The sequence below is a fragment of the Meleagris gallopavo genome, chromosome 10 (genome assembly GCF_905368555.1).
Source record: "Meleagris gallopavo chromosome 10, MGAL_WU_HG_1.1, whole genome shotgun sequence".
NCBI lineage: Eukaryota > Metazoa > Chordata > Aves > Galliformes > Phasianidae > Meleagris > Meleagris gallopavo.
The window spans coordinates 24499226-24520019 of record NC_139413.1 but is presented as its reverse complement, the minus strand read 5'-3'; the positions used below and the strand labels follow the sequence as shown (position 1 = coordinate 24520019).

At 40.8% G+C, this 20794-nt stretch overlaps 1 protein-coding gene across 10 annotated transcripts in view; it reads left to right on the top strand.

Annotated features, from left to right (window-relative positions):
• Positions 1-20794, top strand: part of GLIS1 (GLIS family zinc finger 1) — a 180255-nt gene that overhangs the window by 61353 nt on the left and 98108 nt on the right. For 9 of the 10 annotated variants that reach the window (XM_085231385.1, XM_085231381.1, XM_085231391.1 and 6 more), the window contains one exon: positions 19693-19891. In XM_085231385.1, coding sequence (XP_085087511.1) covers positions 19693-19891 — 199 coding nt within the window. Of the gene's footprint in view, positions 1-13419; positions 18544-19692; positions 19892-20794 lie in introns of those variants that run through there. The other variant, XM_085231389.1, reaches the window with a different exon arrangement.

The following is a 20794-nucleotide window of genomic DNA, read 5'->3' as shown; positions in this document are numbered from 1 at the left end:
TTTCTTCTTTTTATGGAGGAGTGCGGTCTTCTTCCATTGCAGTTAGTGGCTGTTGTTAAAAAGCTGATTGCAAAAATAATATTTAATTCTCTTCTGCATGCATGCATAGGTACTTTGTGTAAGCAGGGCCTCTGCTTGCTGTACAGATTAAGAATGGGTATCCTGGCAGCTGGTGAGACTAAGACCATCCTGGAGCAGAAGACATTGGTTTCAGTGAAATGTAGTGCTTGCTTGGTGTTGGAAGCACTTCTTGTGGTGCCTGGGGTGTTCCTGGATATTTTCTACCAAAAAAACTGACCATGTTCAATATTGATTTGCTTGCAAGATGTGAAGTGCAAAGGATGAGTTAGTAGCATGATACTGAAGTACTGAAGCATCCCTGGAGATTCTGGCTCCACTGGCTTTAGCTAAGAATTATTTTAAGAATTTTAAAGGCATTTAGAGAATTGGTCATTTTTCTCCATATGCTGAAGTATTGGCAAAATGAAAACTTCAGGAAAGGGATAATTTTGACAGGATGCACGTTTTTGCATTTTGTTACATTTGAGTCTGTTGTTGTGATGTCTTTAATAAATGATAGCTGTCATACAATCCTTTCTGTGATCATTGAGCCTATAATCTTAGTGCACTGATTAGACTCAGGTTAATCAGTCTTACTTGCAGAAACAACCTGATAATGAAATGGTGGTAAATTGTTCTTCCAGCAGCCTTAAAGAATCAATAGAGCAACCTCAGACACTCCAACATTTAGAGAGAAGAGAGAAAATTCTAAAAAGACTTTGTCTCGCAGACTTTTAGCATAGTTCTGTTTAAATAAATGCTTTAGTTGAGAATCCTCATGAAACTTTCAGGGGTGAAATGCTTAGAATTGTCCGTGTCACTCTGCTTGCTCATGGAAGTTAAACTCTATAAATGGTATTTAAAAGTGGTTATTTTTTGTTGTTTTGTTTTTGTTTAAACTGAGGCCGGCCCCAACTTTGATTTCAGTGTATGTCATGCTGCAGTAAAACTGTGGCCTTCAGTATCTTCTGAAAGCGTCACTGCTAAGGAATTGCACAATTAGGCGTAAAGTTTGATGGCTGGAGAACAAGATGTAACATACCTTAGAGGGTCAGGGTCACAGTAAGCGTCAACTTTTGGACGTCACGTTTTCCTGGCAAGACAGCAAGTCTTGCCATCCTTTTGACCTAGTAGGAGCAGTTAGAACAGAGCTAGGGTTAGGCTAGGAATGGTGTATTTCCAAATGAGCACAACCTTGATGGGCAGCTGAACAGAGGGATAACAGTGAGGTGGATAGACAAAAGTGCTGGAGGGAAAGTAGTGGCATTTTCAAAAGGTATAATCAAGGTAAAAATAATGAGTGAAATCCCAATACCCATACTTAGTTCTGATTTGGTTGTTTCTTAGGTAAAAACGTAATAGACTTCAAAGATTTTGGCTGCAGGGTCAGGATTTGTTCTGCTAAGTATTTTAAATTTTCCTTCATGATTAGCTTATAATAAAAATGTGAATGATTGCGTCTGGGAGAGCTCAGAATTCAGTGCTTGATTCTACATGACATTCTTGTGTTTCAGAGGGAACTTGGTCCACTGTTCTTAATTTATAAAAATTCATTACCCATATAAATCTCATCCCCAGATGTTTGCGTATCACTGGAAAGGAATACAGATGTCTCCAAGAAGTCATGTTTGATTTGACAAAAATCACTTTTCCCTTTGTACAAACCTAAGTGCTTCAGCTAAAGCAACTGTTCCAGGGCCTCTCAAGGAAGAGAGAGGTTTTTAAGTCAAGGATGCAGCACAGCAGGATGGAGACACTGAAACACGGTGAGGGTATTCAGAGCACCTGAAAGGGCACTTCAGCAGGGCTGTGGGAACTGTCAGGTACTGCTGGGCGGAGACCAGCACTTGTGAGTGGTTTTTGTAATTAGCATTATTTCTTTTTTTTAGAGCATAGAGTGCGTTTCAAAGAATTACACCTTATTCAAGCAAAAATGGATGGCACTTAATTTTTTTCCTATTTATTTTTCAACTTTTTTTTGTAGACTGTGTCGTTTTTCAAATGAGTTGTCCCTCTGTACCCTTTGTAGTCTCAAATTCTGTGATGTAAATAGTCTGCAGTCATGGCCTGCCTGTCTTGTTTCATATTTGCACATCACTAGCAAAAGGAAATTTGTCTTAGTACTGGAGATTCTGGGCGCATGGCAATATGCATAATGAGCAAGTACCCAGCTTCCTGTCTTTATCCCAGTCGATCATGTCACTGGATTGCTATGAAGAACAACTCTGTACATAGCACGGTGCAGATTGGGAAGCTGGCCTCCAAATCCGTTAGTGTCTCATGCTGCAGTCAGACACTGACAAGCTGAATTTAGAGCGCTAGGTTATTAAAAATACCGGGTTACTAAGCAGCAGTGTTTATAGAAGGAACATTTTGTGTTCCCAGTTTTGCCTTTGACTGCTGTATCTATAAAATAGTTTAAACCAGCGGTGCTGAGGAGGTTTCCGTGTAACAAAGTGATTAATTTTGGTGCTAATGAAATGGGGCCCGGGGTACTTGCACTGCCTGTCGGCAAGGCACGGCATCTCGCAGTGGTGGGTTTATTTCACAGAGTGCATTGTTCAGTGACGTTTTGTTCGCTTCAGAGATCCATACAATAGCATGAATTGTCTCAGAAGATAAGAACTCGCCAAGGAAACTCTTACATTGACTAAAATCCAGGTCTTAATTCAAATATAATGTTCTGGAGGGCAGAAGAATGTGGTAGCACAAACTGTGGTAAAAGCCATCTTATGAAGAAAACAAGTCCTGCTTGTCGCTGTGTTGTGGATTTTTCCCCTTCTTCTCGTTGATTTATAGACTGACTTTCACAAGCCTCAAGGCGTCTTGTTGAATTCCAGAGGAACTTGGCTTAGATGGAGAATTGTGTGATGGGATTAAAAAACTCAAGTATCTGTCATTTAAATGCTAATATCTCTGGATTAGATGAGTTTACAAAAGCTGGTTGATGTTGCATGCTGAATTAGGGTGATTGGTGATGCTGAATGCCTTGTGCTTGGCAAGTTTTACCTCAGGATCAAAGCGGAAAGAGTTGTGTTTAATAGAAGTTGCCTATTAGGGTTCTTTGCGTTGGAAGAACCTGTCTTAGATCCAGATGTCAGTGAAAGGCTCTGAGTGTGGCTGAGCCCATCCGCTGCGTTCTGCCATCCCTTAAAGCTCTTCCTTCGGCTGCGTGGTGCAAGTCAGGGTACTGCACACACACAGTTACAAAATCATAGCGGGATCGTGTTTATAAGAATCAAGAGAAATTAATGCATGAGATCATTTAAAAGGAGTGCTGCTTTGTTAAGCAGTTGGAAGAAAATGTTGTCTATTTTAATTTCAAACTGCAATTTCAAAAGAAATCTGGTGAGATTTAAGGATCCTTGCTGATTGTGTCTCAAAGAAGGGTTATTTAAGGGAAATGTCAGAACCTGTTAATGAATCACCTATTGATCAAAATTGATCCCTATATGTATAGATTATTGCAATGGTATTAATCTCTACGGAGAGTCCTGAATCCATCCATACATACAATACCCCACTGCTGATGTTTGTTTGGACGCTTGCACTTTTATGGATGAATGTGCAAATCCCATCTTCTGCCTCCTGATTCGACAATTTAGGAGGCTGCTGCCACGGAGATGCCCTCATTTAATCCTTGCAGAGGTTGCTGTCAGGTGCTGCGCTTTGGCTAGGCCTTGCTGTCCTTAGGAAGTGCACTGCAGTGTCCAAGCAGAATGCCAGAACATTGTGGAATGTGATTTGTAATCCAAATAAATAAATAAAACCTAGAGAAGAAAGTTGTGTTTTAGCGAACAAATTTCCTAGGCCTCTGTTTATTATGAACTCTGTAGTAACTAATTCCTTCAGGACGGTTTATATCTAGATTTGTCCAGCATGGAACGCAGTGCACAGCACAGAGATCTCATCTAGCAACGGCATGTGTGCAAGCAAAACTTGGTGTTCCTGCATCACCCCAGGGATCTCAGCGGGGCTCTGCTCTGCCTGGGCACCCACTTCTGCCTACATGGAGTAACTGGCAAATAGGAGTCGTGTCTGAGAGCCGCACAGAGCTGTCAGATGCTTATTTTAGCCAGACTTTACTATTTGTATAAACATTGTAAGCACTCTGTTGCAAAGCTTGGAAAACATTTTGCTCTGCCTTCTTTGTTTTGGTTTGGTTTTATTTGCATGCATCATTTTACATGTGAAGAAATTAACCCAAGATAACCAACCAGATTGCCTACCAGGAGGTAACATAACGTCTTACGTGCAAAATGTATATCTTCCTGCTCTCTCTCTCTTCTGGAACACGATTTATCTAAAATTAACAACTTGAAACAAATGATTTTGCTCGCTAAATATATGTATATATATGTGTGTGTGTGCATATATATATGTGTATGTGTGTGTGTGTATATATATATATATATATATATCAATCCAGATATCTTTGGTTTATGAATGTGCACAATATGGAAAATGTGCTATTGTCAAATGTTTGTTTTAGACAGTGATTCCAAACACTGGGACACAGTTCTGTGTCTTGCATACGAATATAGTCTTTCATCTGTCTTCAGAACAAGCAAATATTGGGAGATCAACTTGCTCATACTTTCACTGCTGCTTGGGTGAACTATTTTAGAGACTGAAGTACAAATTTGCTTTTGCAGCAAATTATATTGGCTTGTTTTTCTGTTTGTCTTTGAGATAAGAAATACCAAGAAGAGATACATTCATTATTAACTTCCTAGAGAGTGGCCATCTGATTTATGGCTTCAAAGTGTCTCCATTTAATCTGTCAGAACTGATTTTAAACTTCATTTGTCTTACGGTTTTGGCAGCACTCTGTACCTTGAGTTTGACTGTTTGACGTGAGTTGTACTAGAGTCACATTTTAAAAACATTTACAGTATATTGCAAAAAGAAAAAGTTCAATTTGATACATCTGCTTTCAATATCATGCAAAAGCGAAAACAGTTTGAAAGTTGGAATAGGGAATGTTCTTGTTCTGGCTATGAGCATTTAGGTAACTTTTATAAGAAGAGAGTAATAATGACAGAAAATGAATTGTCACTGAATGCAAATCTGCGATTACCACCAGTTACAGTTAACAGCTGTGGTGGCAGGCTGATTACAAATGGGGCATCTCTCTAAAGATTTTTTTAAAGCTGCTTTCAGGGATTGGCTGCGTTCATGATGGTGAGATGTCAGCAGCCCCAGGGGCTTTGCACAGACACCTTGCAGGGTGAGCCACGTGTCTGCAGGGAGAGCTGTGGCTCTGGAGCTGATAAAACGCTTCTGCTCTCCCTTTACCACAGAGGAGCAGAGCCACAGCTTTAGGCTTCTCTCCAGCCTGGGCTTTTCAGGCTCTGACCACTGCTCCTTCCCCAGTGCTGATGCTTGTGGTTGGCAGAGAGGGAAAACAGCACATTGCAGGCAGGTTGGTATGGCCAGCAGGAGCTGGATGCCAGCTGTTAACTGTTGTAGTTTGACCAGGGCTGTAAGAGGGAAATCTTCTCTAAGCACACATTGCTCAGAGTACCCCTGTAGTCCCAGTGTTTTTTTAATTGTAGTTGCAAAGGCTATTCCTTTTTTTTTTTTTTTTTTGTGTCGAAACCACCTTTCCTCATCTTGCATTTTTCCATCCCTGCTGTCACTCACTGTATATTAAGCTTTTCCTGCAGTAGTCTGAGTGCTTATCAGCAGGGAAATATTTTGTGAGTAAAGATCACAGTGGAGGATGTATTAGCAACACAAGAACAAGGCAAAGGGGAGGTGGATGGAAGTACAGACGGTGCCGATAAGTAGAAAAGGCATTGCCTTAGGAATATTCTGCAGAAAGAGTTTACAGGGCCCAGAAGTGAAGTGAAAACTGAGAGATTCAAGTCTGAGATGAAGCTCATATTTACAGACTTCGTGGTAGAATTGTTCAAAGAGTGGAAGGATGTAGCAAGCTGAAGGTATTGGGATTTGCTTTTTAGCCGCACGGAGCTACCTTTGATACTTAACATCCATGAGATGATGTCAGAGACTGAATTTTTAGCAATGATAGGCAGACAGTAGTCAGCAGAGTCATGTTTGGTTTTGTAGTTGAAAATAGCAGCATGAATGTGAAGGGGGAGGACAGAAAGAGAGAAAAGTACTGAACTCTTTGAAATTAAGAATGCAGAAACAGAATTTTGCCTTGGGCAGCTCATTAAAGTTACTGCTTCTCCCAGTGCATCATGGACACCACGGTTCCCACTAGTTAGAATAAGATAAACCTGATGTTGGTGCATACATTCTCCCTTTCAGAAAAGACTGCTGGGCTCAACACTCCTAGCTTGCACTCACCTCAGGGTGGTGGTGGGGGGATTACTGCCTGTATTCTCATCAATGTAAGGAAGGATTTAAGCAGTTTACTTTTTTTCTGTACGTGCCTGGTGCTGAGCCTGGGGTTTTTATTCTTTCAATTATGCTCTGTAGCACTTGGAATGCTTAACAGAGCCAGGCACAGGCAGTGCATAGGGATGAGAGCGCTGGAATAGAAAAATAAACAGCGGAAACCCACAGCTGAACTACCAGATGCTGGGGTTTGTCAAGAGTTTTTTGTAAGAACACGAGGACTCTGACTGGGGTCATTATCCCTACCAACCACTTGTCAGCGTATGTCCCTCTTTTTTCATATTTTTTTTCCCTTCCACCTCCACCTCTGCATATAAAGTGTCCCTGTGCAACTGTGATGAAACAACTCATTTGTTACTGCTTCCCTGGAGGAGAGAAGCCACAACCTTCTCTCTCTCACACACACACACAGCTGTGCAGGCTGCTGTGTTACTTGTGAGGACATTTTTTGGTCATTCTGGTACAGAATAACAAGACTGTCATTCCTCGTGCTGTGGCAATATTAATAAATAAGTAGCATGACATGGTAGAAGCACATGCTTCTCACTGTATAGATGAAGAACAGTCTGCTCCCCAGCGCTGAGAGAAAAGAAAGGTGAGGCTCTGTGCAGCTCTGGCATGTCTGTGTGTTTTAGGCAAACACCAAAGCTGGCAGCAATTCCTTTACTGCAGCTGCACCTCAGTCAGGTGGATGTCAAGAAAGAGGCCATGGATGATGCAGAGCAGGCCACAGTGGTTATTTCTTACGCTACTGCAGGGGTCTTCTGCAACAAAGTTAAGAAATGTCAGTGGGAATCAAAGGGAAAGCAAAAGCAGAGAGCAGTGCACGTGCCTAACAGTGGCTGTGCTGGATTGCAGGCTGAGCGTTGAGGGGCTGAGTCCAGCAGGTCAAGGGAGATTCCTACAAAAGCCAGTAATTGTTTTCTTTTTCCATTTGTTTATTTTCTATGCAGTTAGCAAAATGTGTCTCTTCATTATGTGCGGTGTAACCGGTCATTAGCTGTATATACATGGCTTGGATTTGGTTACACAGAAACAGGATACTTTGCTTTTCCACACTAACTGAGAAGAGGAAAAGCGCCCTGACATACAGAGGATATAGACCTTGGGAAGGCAGTCTCTATTGCAGGGAACTAGTTGCTGTAAGACGCGTAAGGTGTTTCTGTAGAGCTTAGTGTTTTCTAAGCATATACAAGTGCATGTGGCCAACACCGTGAGGGCTGACATGTGGGCTTGCCTTTGCACCAAGTCCTGTGCAGTTTTGCTAGCCTTACCCTGGATCCAGACTAGTACACCCACACAAGTTAGGCTTTCTTAGCAGGAGTGAGAAATACCTCTACATGATGTTACCCCGCAGCATGAGGACTTGGTAGCTTGAGTCGTGACAGCTTAGAGATCCCTGCGGTGGACTCAGAAGTGGCCCAGATTTGTTGTTGCTCCACTCTTCTTTCCTTGCTTTTCTTTCAGGACAACTACTACTAATGAGCTGCAGTGCAAATAATTCAGCCTTGCTTCCATCATATAAAAAGCAGTGATTATGGGGCTGCGCTGCTCTCCTCTTTTCCCCCTTGCTGGCTGCTAGAATCCATGCAGATGAAGGGTTTTGAGAATGAGAAGGAACAACTGTTTTTTCTCTTTTTGGATATTTGTGAAGTTCGCCCTTCTCCCACCTAAGATAGTTTCTTAGCTCAGGATCGCATGAAGTTTCTGCCAGGTAAATATGGATTTTTGTGAGCCATGCCCTTCTCTTTTGGCAATCATTTCAGCTTTGAAAGGCTGTGGCTTAGCGTGGGGCTGCTTCCAGTTTCTTCAGTTTTTAAATGGCTTCAGTTAGTCCCACTCTGCTGTGTTCTGCAAATCAGCCACAGAGTTTAGATGTATTCTGCAGAACTTGTGCTGAACCAAACAAGGAAAACCTAAGAAAGGCTAAATTAAAACAGCAGAAATCTCACACTCAGTGACTCTATTGCTGGAGCGCTTTTTTGCCTGTAAACAAAAAAATTCAAATGACTGATTTTCCCCCCTCAGTTTCATAAGTGGTTACTGAGCTTCTGCAGTTGCTACATTCCTTAAAAAGTTTTTATTTCTTTTTTGGTCACACGCTGGGGGACTCCATTGTTTTCAGTGGTGCCTATTGAGTTAGGCCCATCGACAGCAGAACTCATTCTAGGTCATTAAGTTTAGAGGCACAGTAGTGTAATTTGGTGACTTTATTCTGTTTCTCAGCAGAGCTTGCATTACAGTCACGCACTCACAGAACCAGAAATACCGTCCTTCTCTCTCCCCCAGACCACGAGAGATTTAAACGACCAGCCAGGCAGCCTCAGGTAAAGCATTCAGGATACTGTGATGATAGAGCAGAATAATAACAATAACAACTTAAGAGAGCTCTGTTTATGCACGTATCAGGCAGGAGTAGGAAAATGATTTTGATGTTTTATAAGTTACCAACGGTTCTAGTACTGTACTGCTCCAGTGTTGACAGTTTAACAAAGTTCTCCAGAAAAACTGGCTGTTGTTAAGAAAAGATTCATACAAATTATTCGTGATCTGGCAAATATGGCTTACTGTGAAAAGATGAAGCTCAGTTAGTCACTAAAGAAGGGTAGGAACAAAGTCGAGAGTTATCTGCACAGGGAGAAAGCTCTGGGTACTTCTTGTGTCTTAATCTTGCACACAGGTGTAATGAGCCAGTGCCTGTAAACTGAAGTCAAACAAGCTCGAGCTATCTAAAATTCATGCTGAGAACTGTAGAACAAACTGCCACTGAAGCAATTCTCCATCATTTAAAGATTCCACTTTGAGATTTGATGTCTCTCTAAAAGGTAAACCCTAAGTCCATCTGCAGGTAGTTAAACGGGATGCAGATATCCCACAAGAAATACAGTGCACCAAACACACCAACATTCTCTCTGGTTTCTGTCTGTGAACTGTATCTTTGGAAGTAGCTCTGTAACACATCTGCTGCTCACAAACTCCGTCACCTCATCATAGGCAAGACTAGAGAATAGAGCTGGACCCTCTGTGGACAATGTGATTAATGGATTACTTTCTCACTTTGACTGGATCAATTAGATCAGCACGTTAGAATGATTTCATGCCCTTCGTGAATTTCAGAGGGCTGGGATGGCCAGGGGAAAGAGCACTGTAAATCTGAAGAGTTAGCACAGGAGTCTGGGCAGTTTGCAAGTATGTGCACTTCAATGAAAGTTCTTATTTACTGCTTTGTGCTGTTAAATGATGAGACCGTGGTGGAGGCAACCTCTGCCTCTGCGTGGATATTCAATAAGTTCTACTATACTGACATTTCTGGGCATTTTCCAGAGGGCAGTTTAAAGCAGCAATAATAATCAAAACCACTTGCACTTTGTCAGGCCGAAGGTTCACCAATGTCAGAATCCTGTGTTTTATCCAAGAACACAGATAAAATAACAGGATAGCTATGAGCATAGGTGTACATATTGACAAGAGCTTTATATTTGAGTTGTCAGTTTTGTGCAGAGAAGTACGCCCTGTTGTGGGAGCCTGCAAAAGGTCCATTCACTGGCAGTGAGCGCAGAAGGGTAAATTCTACTGGAATTAATCCTAATTGTTGTTCTGGTAAAATAGAAAGGAGCATTGCCAATTACTTGATATAAAATATATTGTATTTTTGAAATAACGCCAAAATCCTGGCAGAAAGAAATGTCAAACAATGAAAACAGCAATTGAAAAGTAGAGGGGATAGGCTGTTGCTCTTTTCAGCGTATATTTGGGGGATTGTTTTTATTTGTTTTGAATTCCCTTTCTCGTGGCGTTAATTCTAAGCTGCAGAAAAGCCATTACTGTATTCAGAATCAAGTGTTATGTGAACGAGGAAGCTGTGAAGTGAAATGGTTGCCTGTTTGTGGCAGCAATTCGAGTTTTCTTTGTAAAAATTAGTTTACATAAGAGCACAAAGAGGCTGACTGGGGATACTTGAAAATACTTGGTGAGTGTGAGAGACCTGCACTGACTCTAGATGGAGGGTGTGTATGTGAAGATGTCTTCTCAATAAGAGAACGGAGAAACCAAGTTGTGGTAGGAGAACGTGTAGCCTTCAGTGATCTTTGACTTTAATTTTTCATCTATCTATTATATAAAAAAAGCAGGAAGAAAAATGCCTGGAAGAAGCTCCAAGTTAGCTTGGAGTTAAGATGTCAGTGGAGAAGAGTGACTGATGCCTCTCATGGTAAAGGAGGTTAATTCATACAGTTAATTAATGTTTGCCATTCAGGACATAAGCCCGTGTGATTCTGCCCTGCACAAGTTAGCTTCTGTAGTGTTTACTGACTCAGTGACTTTTCTAGGCTTCTAAGCCCTTGAGCCTAACATCTTGCTGGAAGTAATTTTTGTTTTGTTCAACTGGAAGTATGGGTGGTGGGTTTTTTCCTTTTTTATATACATAGTGCATGCTGAGCTAGGCAGACATAAAATTCCTTGTTGGGGCATAGAGGCATACATGTTTACACAAGACACATGCAAGGTGCCATATGGCAAAGCCCCAGCTTTCATTCCCAGCACATCCTTGTGTTTCCAATGTTTGGGAGAGCGCATACCCCTGTGGAGCCTTTACATGGTCTGCTGGCTAGAAGTTCCATGGAAAAGAGACTAAATGGACTAAGTAAAATGTAGGGAGTGGAGATCTGGGAGTTTAAAAGTTCAGAGTTTAATAAGTAAATGGGAAAGCAATAACCCACATGCTGTTCATAGGAGACATGCTTTGGCTATTAGTGAATTAGATGAATTGGAAGGAAAAAACAAAAGGAATAGATTTTCTCAAACTGTGCATGTATGGAAAGATCCTGTCTTCTCAGTGGAGTCATGTAATTGACGATGAAGGCGTATTTACAATAGGAGCAATTCAAGTACCCTCATCAGAAAATGTGTGAACTTCTGTCTTAAGAGTCACTCTGGACTTCTTTTAACCTTCAGGCCCCATCTAACTATAGGCTGCTGTGAAAACCTTGGTGGTGTCCATTTATGCAACAAAAAAGCCAAAGCACAGGGGACGGGCAGGTGAGTGTATAGATAACTGTAAACAGCATAGAGTTGCATTACGCCTTACATCAATATGCATGGTGGCATTTATTGAGTGTGTGGGTTGATCTGTCCTCATTCAGCTGGTCTCTGGGCACACAGGTTGTTGGTCAATCCAAGAACTGGAGTATAGACCAGGTAGATTGACAGCAGCTGCCATGTGCTGTGTGTCAAATACACAAATACAACTGCCTGCTTTCCAGGAGACCAGCTCCAGGTGGGGTTGAAACTTGTGCATCTAGATATTGAGATAGATTTGGTAACACTGACTTTGTACAGCACAGCAGCTGTTTGTTGCATCTTTGGCATTCTGGTTTGTGGGGGAAGGTAAGGCACAGGTAGGGAAGGCTTGGAGGTGGCAGTGGAAGAGAAGATTTCAAACCCAGCTTAGAAACAGAAGGGAAATGGGAGTGAGTGGAGAAGTGGGAAAGGAGAATGGGATCAAGGGCTGTATTTGTCTCTCCTTCAAATGTGCTTGTTCATAAGGCAGCAGAAGCACTCTGTTTGGCAGAGCAAGGAAAATCATAATGATTTATCCCTACCTATCAGAAACACCGCGAATTAAATCTGTTCCATACATAGTCATCTTATAAAAGGAAAAAAAAAGAAATACATCAAATTTCATTACATTGAGCTTATATTCTCCACGTGCCCATTAAGAAGGTTTTAGGATTTCCTTTTTAATTAAAGTAATGTTTGTTGAGCTTAGTATTTTCCTAAAGCATTTATTTTAATGTCTTTCCCCCCCCGTTACTAAAACCCAAACTGTAAGGAAGGATAACTGACCACAAAAAAGGCCAGATGTACTGAGAACAATATTTTTCAGATTGCCTGGCAACAGGAAAAAGGTGATTCGAAGATGAAGAGACTCCGTAACAATGAATGTAATGATGAGACCTGTGTTTTGTCAGGCTGGGAAGGGTTCTGTTCTGATTGCCACAGAACGAGCAATGGTCATTTTCAGTCTACTCTCAGCTTTGTCTGGGCCATAATTTAGAGGCCTGAGATCCAAATAGGAAGCCAAGAACGCTGAATTCCAAACTTGACTGTAGTGAAACACTCCTTGTGATAGCAGACAGTTTCTACTTCTCTGAGGATTCACTGTTGCCTAAAATGGTTATATTCGTAGGCATCTAGAGCCGAGCTGGGAACGTCAGCTAAGGCTGTGAAGTCGCTGGGACCAAAAGCACAGGGCATGCATTCTCCTGAATCTCAACCATGCTTGCAAACGTCAGAAAGTGTTGTGAAGGTCTTTGGTGGAAATCTGAACTCTACTGCAAACCATTCTAGCAACAAAAGACATGAAGTACTGTTAAAGCATTCTTTGCCTGCTTCTGTTGGACCCTGAGATGATTTTAAAATGTCAAGAAAAAATCTAATTTGGGAGCCATACCTATCTGTGTGCTCAGAGATGAGAAGATTACAGATCTTTATCCTACTGGAATGTTTTCAGATTGTTTTAAATTGAACTGATGGAAAGTTAACAGTGCTCCCTTATTCTGTAGTGGCAATCCTGCTCATTCACTCTTTTAAATACCATGTACAGTCTGCAAAAAGAAATTCCACAGAGCAGAAATAAAGTGCAATCCAAATAACTTGTTTTAAAAATAAATTGAACGTAAAATAACAAATATAGATGCAGCCAACACTTAGGACCCAGATTTTACTGAAAAGACACGCATGGGTTACATTTATCTTTCACAAGTTTTTAAAAATTGATGCTCTGCAATTTATTCCATAAGCTGGTTTGTTTTAGTTTATGGGAGTTCTCTCAGTCCGTCTGTCTTTACTCATACCTCAATGCGAAGGTAAAAAGTAGTATTTCTGTTTTAGGATTTTATAGGAAAATTAAAAAAAAAAACAACTTGGAGGAAAGGGTTCCTTCCTTTATATTCTAATCCTTTTGAATGCTGTTGGTTATCCCTAGTCTTGTAGATTCTCATCATCTTTATCTATTTTCAAAGAGGAATCTCGTATCTATTTTCAAATAACTATCACCTCTGTTCTGATACACAAATGTAGGACAGTTTGTTTCTTCATCTGACTCACTGTACAGCGTGGTGTGCTCCGTTATAAAGAAATCTGTTGGCTCTCACATACTGCATTTTTCTTGACGTATTGTACAGGCATCATAAAAAAAGCAAAGGCAAGTCTCTACCAGCTGTATGAAATAGGCCTTAAAATGGAAACAGAATGTAACTAATCTAGGGTGACCCTGGAATGTGGTGTGAGCTGCTCCATTCATCTTTATGAGATAGGAACTCTTGTATGTGTCAGTGGAAATTCAGTGCTGTTACCATTAATCACATCAGTCCTCAGGTAAGGACAAACAGCAGCCAAAGAGGCTCAGAGGTCTCTTGACTGCGTTGCTTGGGGAAGGAGTTGTTACCTTCCTTTGGCCATATAAAAGAAACAAAGGAGCTGTGTGCGACAGATATTCATATTGAAAGCCCGTATCATTGATCCCATTGGGTGTCCAGTGTGCAAAAAGAACAGCATGATTACAGTGGAACATTTTTAGTATTTTTTCTGTGTAGTGTTGATTTTGTTTGATAGTCACAGTTGATGTAATTGCTTCCTCTGCATGATGCTCAGAGCCTGCATTTGCTACCTGCGCATTTCAGAAGGCAAATCATGGAGCACAGAAGGAATTCTGTGCCTTAACACAATATTTTGAGACAAGTCAGCTCTGAGGGTCTTCTTGTCTTCTCCTACCTCAGGAAAGACACCTAGCGGTGCTCAGTATTGACATCACACAGAGATGAAATCAAAACAAGAGAGAACTTCCAAAAATGCACAGCTTTTAGAACTATGGTTGGAAATAGAAAAATAAGTTTCCAAAGCTTTGTAAGAGAGACAGTAGCTGTATACACTTAGAGTCCTTGTTGGGCAGTCCGGGATCATGTCACAGTTGCACAACTTGAGCAAAGGAATTTTTCATAGTTACATGTTATTAGAAGTCGCAAAGGTCTCTTAAAGTGCAGAACTTTTCTTTTTCAAGTGATAAGAAACCCAAATGCCTAGAAGTTTGTTGTGGACCAGACAGTGCAAACGTGTTCACAGAGGTCAGTAAAAGGTACAGGCATCCCTGCTTTTGGATCCAGACCAAATGCAGAAGTTCATGTCCAGGACATTTTCTTATGAGCTTGAGGATGTAAGTGAAAATAACAATGTTTAATTTAGGTAAGGTCTACTTAAGGCTGTTGTCCTGTATAGCTAGTCACACCAACGTATTTCTGAAGCGCTTCTCCTTCTCGTAAGCTGTGTCAACAGCAGAAAAACTTTGGGAAAATATAGATTTATTTTTTTTTTTAAATCAAAATTGCTGTTTCATGAATCATTTTGAAGATTCTGTGTTTTGAAATGCTCCGTTTGCTTGTTAGAGCCTTCAAGCAGGTAGCATGGTGCTGCACATATTTCTTGCCATTCTTGAATTACTGACTGTAGAAGCTGCAGCAGTCACCCCAGGCATGCAGTAATGAAAGTTGTTCAGCACTTGTCATGCGTGATGGCATGCTGAATATCAACTGGACAGTACCCTCTCTACAATAGCTCGTTTTTCTGTGTTGGCACCTTTAGGGTTAATAATTTTCCCTTGCAGGGCTTTGATAGCCTCCTCCAGCACAGATGATTTTCAGTTTGTTTGAGAAAATCTGGACCTCTTTGGTCTTTCACTGGCATCACGACTCGTCCAGCTGCCAGTAGTGGCGTCCCATTTCTCAGTGTTGTTGTGGTATATTTTGGACATCGCATCCAAACAAAACCAAGAATGGGGATTTTTTTTTTTTTTTAAGAAGTAATTGAAGAGAATAAAGCAGTAAGAAAAAAAAAGCAAATGACCTAAGTTTGGTCTTCACCACAAAGCCCACAATGCTCTGGGGACATCTGAGTATTTTAGGGAAATATTTCAAATCTATCTCTATTTTGAATGCAAGTTGTTTTAATTATACATCATTTCAGTTATTTGTTCAGTGGCCTTAATTAGGTAAACTCCAAAGTAACATGTGTTTACTGCTGAATAATCACACTTCTGATAGCTCTTGCTCTTTTCCACCTAATAGCTAATTTTACCAGTAACAGGGAGGCCTTCCTTAACAGTAAATAAGATGCTGCTAGGGAAGGAGGAGAACTAGTGCCTTCAGGATTGTTTTTAATGCTGATCTCATTGTTGCACAGACAGGTTCCCCTTTGTGTGATGTGCTCCTTTTCTCTAGGAGGATTTCTGCAAAAACACACAGAGCTGACTGCACAGTTACGAGTGGTGCTCCCTGAGGTGTGCAGCCCCATCAAATCAACAGCACCAATTCTCACATGACATAACCTGGCGTAACTCCAAACTCAGTTACCCCAGAATTTAAGCAGCAAGATAGCCAGAGCTGAACTAACCTGATTACTCATATGGAAGGAATTGCCTGATTGCAGCATTTGCACACTACTGTGTCAAACCTCTTCCATTCCCTTCATGAGTGTTTGAACGCAGAGACATAAATCAAAACTGCAGGACAGAAAAAGACAAAAGTTACCTTGAAGGATTCCGCTTCCATGAGATCCTTCTGGAAACCATTCCACTTTTATTAGATTTACTCTCTGTAAATTAGGATTAGTATTTTATACGGGTTTATGAAATAGCTATGGTTCTCCTGAAAGCAGGGTGAACGCTCTGGTGGAAGGCAGGGATTCTGTGCTCTTTTCATCTGGCACTGGTAAATTACAGTATGTAGGTTAAAGGCCCCCTGATAGCAGTGAAAGAGGAGATGCAGTTCCAGACATGGAAAATGCTTCAATCTCATGTATGCCAGCCAGTGATATTAATATTGCATAAAAAGCCAGTTGTCAAAAGGCCAGATTCCCTTCTCAGTTACGCTGGTGTAAACCAGACATTTTTTCCTTTCTTTCTGGAGACAATGAGTTTGCTTTCACATGTGCTTGAACATTTGAACGTTGACTCCAGTTGTCTGCGTTGGGAGACAATCTCTCAGTCTTTGCTTCAGTTTGCTTTGTGGAAAAAGAGGCAAAGTGAGACGTTGGCGTAGTGGGCACGTTTGGGAGTGCTTTGGTGCAGGTATCACGTCACATGAGGCTCTGATGTGCAAGTTGACTCTCGTTAACAAGTCTGTGGGCTACTTTGTGAAGGCAGATGTGGGGTAGGTTGTCTGAAATGTACAATTGCACCAGCTTGGCGTGAGTTTCTGTTCCTTTGCAGGGAGAAAATGTATTTTCTGGTTTGATAGTTATGAGAGAAGATAATTGTTGTCGATGGCATGGGAATAATGTTATTCACGTTATTCTAGGAAATCTCTGTCTTCGTACAAATAGGTATCAGTGTGTGCTACAGTTGATACTGCTGAAAGTTGAGTGGAAAATTCAGGTTTCTGTGCTTTGATAATATGGTAAGATTGATAAAACGCATTTTTAGAAAGCTGTAGTGAATTTCAGACTTGTGCCATTTAGAGAATGGAAAAAAAAAAAAGTGGTTTTATTACAGATCAGGTATAAGTCTAAAAGCTTTTGAAAGAACACGCAGTATTTTGGAGAGAAGATAGGTTTTGCAAAATATTGCTGGTTGAAAAAGCGAGTAACTGTGATGTGGGTATTTTGGTGTAACTGATGTACCAACTTGTCTTGATGGTGTGGCCTTCAAAAGTGTGTAGAGCATCTTTCATCAGTGTTCAGCAGTATATTTTGATACCCCTTCGGTGTGATTCATAAATTCATATTAACAACCACAAGTCTGACTGTGCAGTCTTGCTAGGGAAGAAGATACTACCATTGAAATGAGTCAGTTGTGACGGGAAAAAGCCAGGATAGGACTGGAATAAATGTGGAGATGTAGACTCCAGAGGATATAATAGTCATTTATGTCCTGATTACAACCAGGGCGCAGCTAATTGTCATAAGCACCCACTGTAAGCTGAAAGGCATCCACTGAGATCTTAAACACTTCAGTCCCGAACCACCAAATGCAACTGATTGCCCTGGACGAGTCAAAAGTTGTATTTCTCTGCATCTTCTTTGCAACTCCAGTCATTTACAGCAGCCACAGACTGTCAGTGAATACAAACATCCCTGAATATCGCAGTCTCTGAAAATGAAGCTGAGATAACTAAAACATAGATATTAGTCACCAGGAAGGAGGTTAATGGCCTGTTTTGTATAATTTAAATGCAGTAAAATCTTACGTATCTTCCTAAAATTCTTATGTAGTTTGTTTATTTATGTAAGATATCGCTGGCCTTCATTTCCTAGCACTATCCACTTATCTTAGTATTGTGATTGGAGCTGGGTAGGAAAAACCCTGCATTGTCTTTCCAATTGTAACGATTCCAGTGTCTTGAAAAAATAAAAATCATACAAATAAGTAATTAAGAAGTGTAATGTACCAGCCAAACACTGAGAACTTTTCACTAGTAACAGGGGATTCTATTCTTGAAATGTCACAGTGATGCCTCATGAGACTTGTAATTTGGGTGTCACATGTACCCACTCTTTGCTCTGAGCCTGGATCCTTGCCTGGACTGCATCTTCCTCTGCCATGCCTTTCCCTTTACAATGGGGCCGTGGAGCATGATGGGGAAGCTGTGGAGCCCGGCCAGTGGAGGAGAATGGACTTTTGTGCTGCGATCCCTTTCACAATTTCTCCAGTTACCAGAGACTTTTAATGCCTCTCCGTGTCACCTGTTTCTTCTCATCTATACTCTCCAAAAACTCGAATGTCATTCTCATTGCTTTCAAAGCTGACTGTAATTGTAGAGGACCACAGCAGCAAGCTCTGCCACTGTCCTTCGTTAGCCATAGAGGTAGCAGCTATAGAGAAGAGAAAATGGGCCTTCGTGCGCTTTCAGGGAACCTTGGCTCTTGAGGAGCTGTGTCAAAGCAGTCAGTGGCAAAAATCGTGGAGGTGCTTGAGCCCTTCTTAGACACCCATTGTGAGATGGCTGAATGATGTAAAGATAAAGCTGGTAGATGGCAGAGCTGTGGTGAGATTAATCATGCCTTGTAACACCCTCGTAGAGGTCAAACATCGGTGCTTTTGAGAATTACTCGTTTGTGTGATGTGTAAGTACAGCCTATCTTTTCTTTGCAGAATTTGATATAACTACAGTGCAGTTTGGCTCTGTGGTACCCTGACCAAGAGTGCTGGGTACGAGGGGGAAGGAGCTGCTTTCTGGGCTGTGTATGTAACTACAGAAACACGCTTGCAGTTAGTTTCTGACACCATGACAGTGTCAGCAACAGCAACAACAACAAAGGAACCCATAAGACATTAGAGGGAGATCTAGTATATTAAAAGCATGATTCATATACAATAATGAAAATGATGGTAAGTGGGTACTGTGTATTTTTAAGCCAGCGTCTAAAGGTTAAATGTCTCATAAATACTTTTATAGTTGCACATGTATGAGTATTTGACTAGTTCCCTAGAGGGAAACAAACAAAAAACCCCACCAAAATGAACACACTTGAAATGAAATGAAATGAAATGAAATGAAATGATTAGTGCTTGACCAGTACAATCTAGGTTCTTAGTTCCCCCTTTGTCCTTTCTTTTTAATGGAATTACTGTTAGTGGGTATATTTATACTTTGAAGAATATTGCTATAGCTCTAGTCTGTTTTGCCAAGTCAAGTAAAACGCAATATACACCAAAACAGAGCTTATTTTTATTAGTTGTAGTATCACTTATAGTAATGAGTCACATTGATCACACATATACATTGAAGCAAAATTTTATTTGACCTGGCAGTAAAGGAGTAACATGCCCATCTAAGGTCATAATTGCAGAGATAATTGTCTGCAAAGAAAATCTTGACTTATATCACTGAGCTGCTCTCCCTGAAAATAAAGAGACTCTGAAAATAGAGAGCCTCTGAAATATTCTTCCACAAAATCTGGCAGAAGCAAGATTGTACCATAAAAATACAGAGTCAGAAAGGAAATTATCACATGAAGTTTTTTTGACTTAAAGTGTAGTGTAAAATAGCTGCAAAAAAAGAGAAATAAACAATCATAATTCAAAGATTCTGATTTCTTTGGAAATTAATTTTTGCTTCTTTGGAAAACGTTTAGTTTCCACTGCTGAGCCATTTACAAGAAGTTTACAAGGAGATCCAAAATGAACATGCCAAGCAATAGGAAGCATAGATAGTTCTTAGTCAAAGGCTTATGATCACTTAATTACTTCTTTTTTTAATTATTTTTTGACAGTTAATGGTGGCTACAGTCATTGTAACTTGATCTCTGAGAAGAAGAACATGATGGACGTGGAGATGACGAGTAGCTCTGTACCAGTCTGCAGACAAGGACTGTTCATCCACACAGGAAACCCACTTATGCGAGACCACCCACTGTCCTGTGACAGATTACTTCATGTTGGTCAGCTGAACCTGACACACTCTGATATCAGGTACCACTGCGAGTTTTATGTGTCTATGTGCTTAGCTCTTCTGGAATGCTTCCTTGTTGTTTTCTGTTTCCAGTGGCATCTCTGGGTATCCAAGCAGCATACTATAGGAAGAGTACTTTTGGCTTTTGCCTCTTTTTGGAAGTTCTTTGGATTCTTGTTTAACCATTCCACTCATCTGCAGGTTTCCACTGCAGGGATATGCTCGTGTGCACCGGCAGCAGTCCAAGGCAGTGCCCTTTAAGTCGCTGTATATGCAGCTGCAGGCTCTCTGCTTCTCTGGGTGGACTTTACTAATATGCTCAAAAGTCAAGGAGAGTTTTGCCAGGTGTTTAGACAGTGTCACATTTGCCTCCTCTGTACTTCCACTTTCCACACCAGTGCCATGTCCCAAGCCAGTTTCTCCCATATGGCAATTTTGCATGCTACCATCAAACCTACAGGAAGCCAGTGCCATTTTTATATCTACAGTATTTCCTTTAATTTTCGGTGTTCCCATACAGCCAAATCCTCGGCATTTGCTTTTAAGGCTGTAATGTGAAAATTTGGTCTCTGGTTTTGATATATACAATGTAGTTGGATATGCTACGAGCAGAATCTCTATTTAAACATTTGCTATAAATTAATTCTATGAAAACACATTATTTTTTTGTTGTTGTTACAAATTTAACATTACCAGATTTTAAACAAGTACCCTAAACAGACATCCATTGTGAATAGAAGCCTGCTATAAATTTAAATCTGTCCATCCATTTTAATTACTTCTTTTTGGCAGAGTATATAATACAGAATAATCTTGAGCTTTTTGAAGAGCTGTAGAAAAGAAGAACCTCAATAAAGCAGCAGCCTTTATCTTAGGCACTTGGAATAACTGGCGTGGTGCTCTGCATGGTACTATCCGACCCA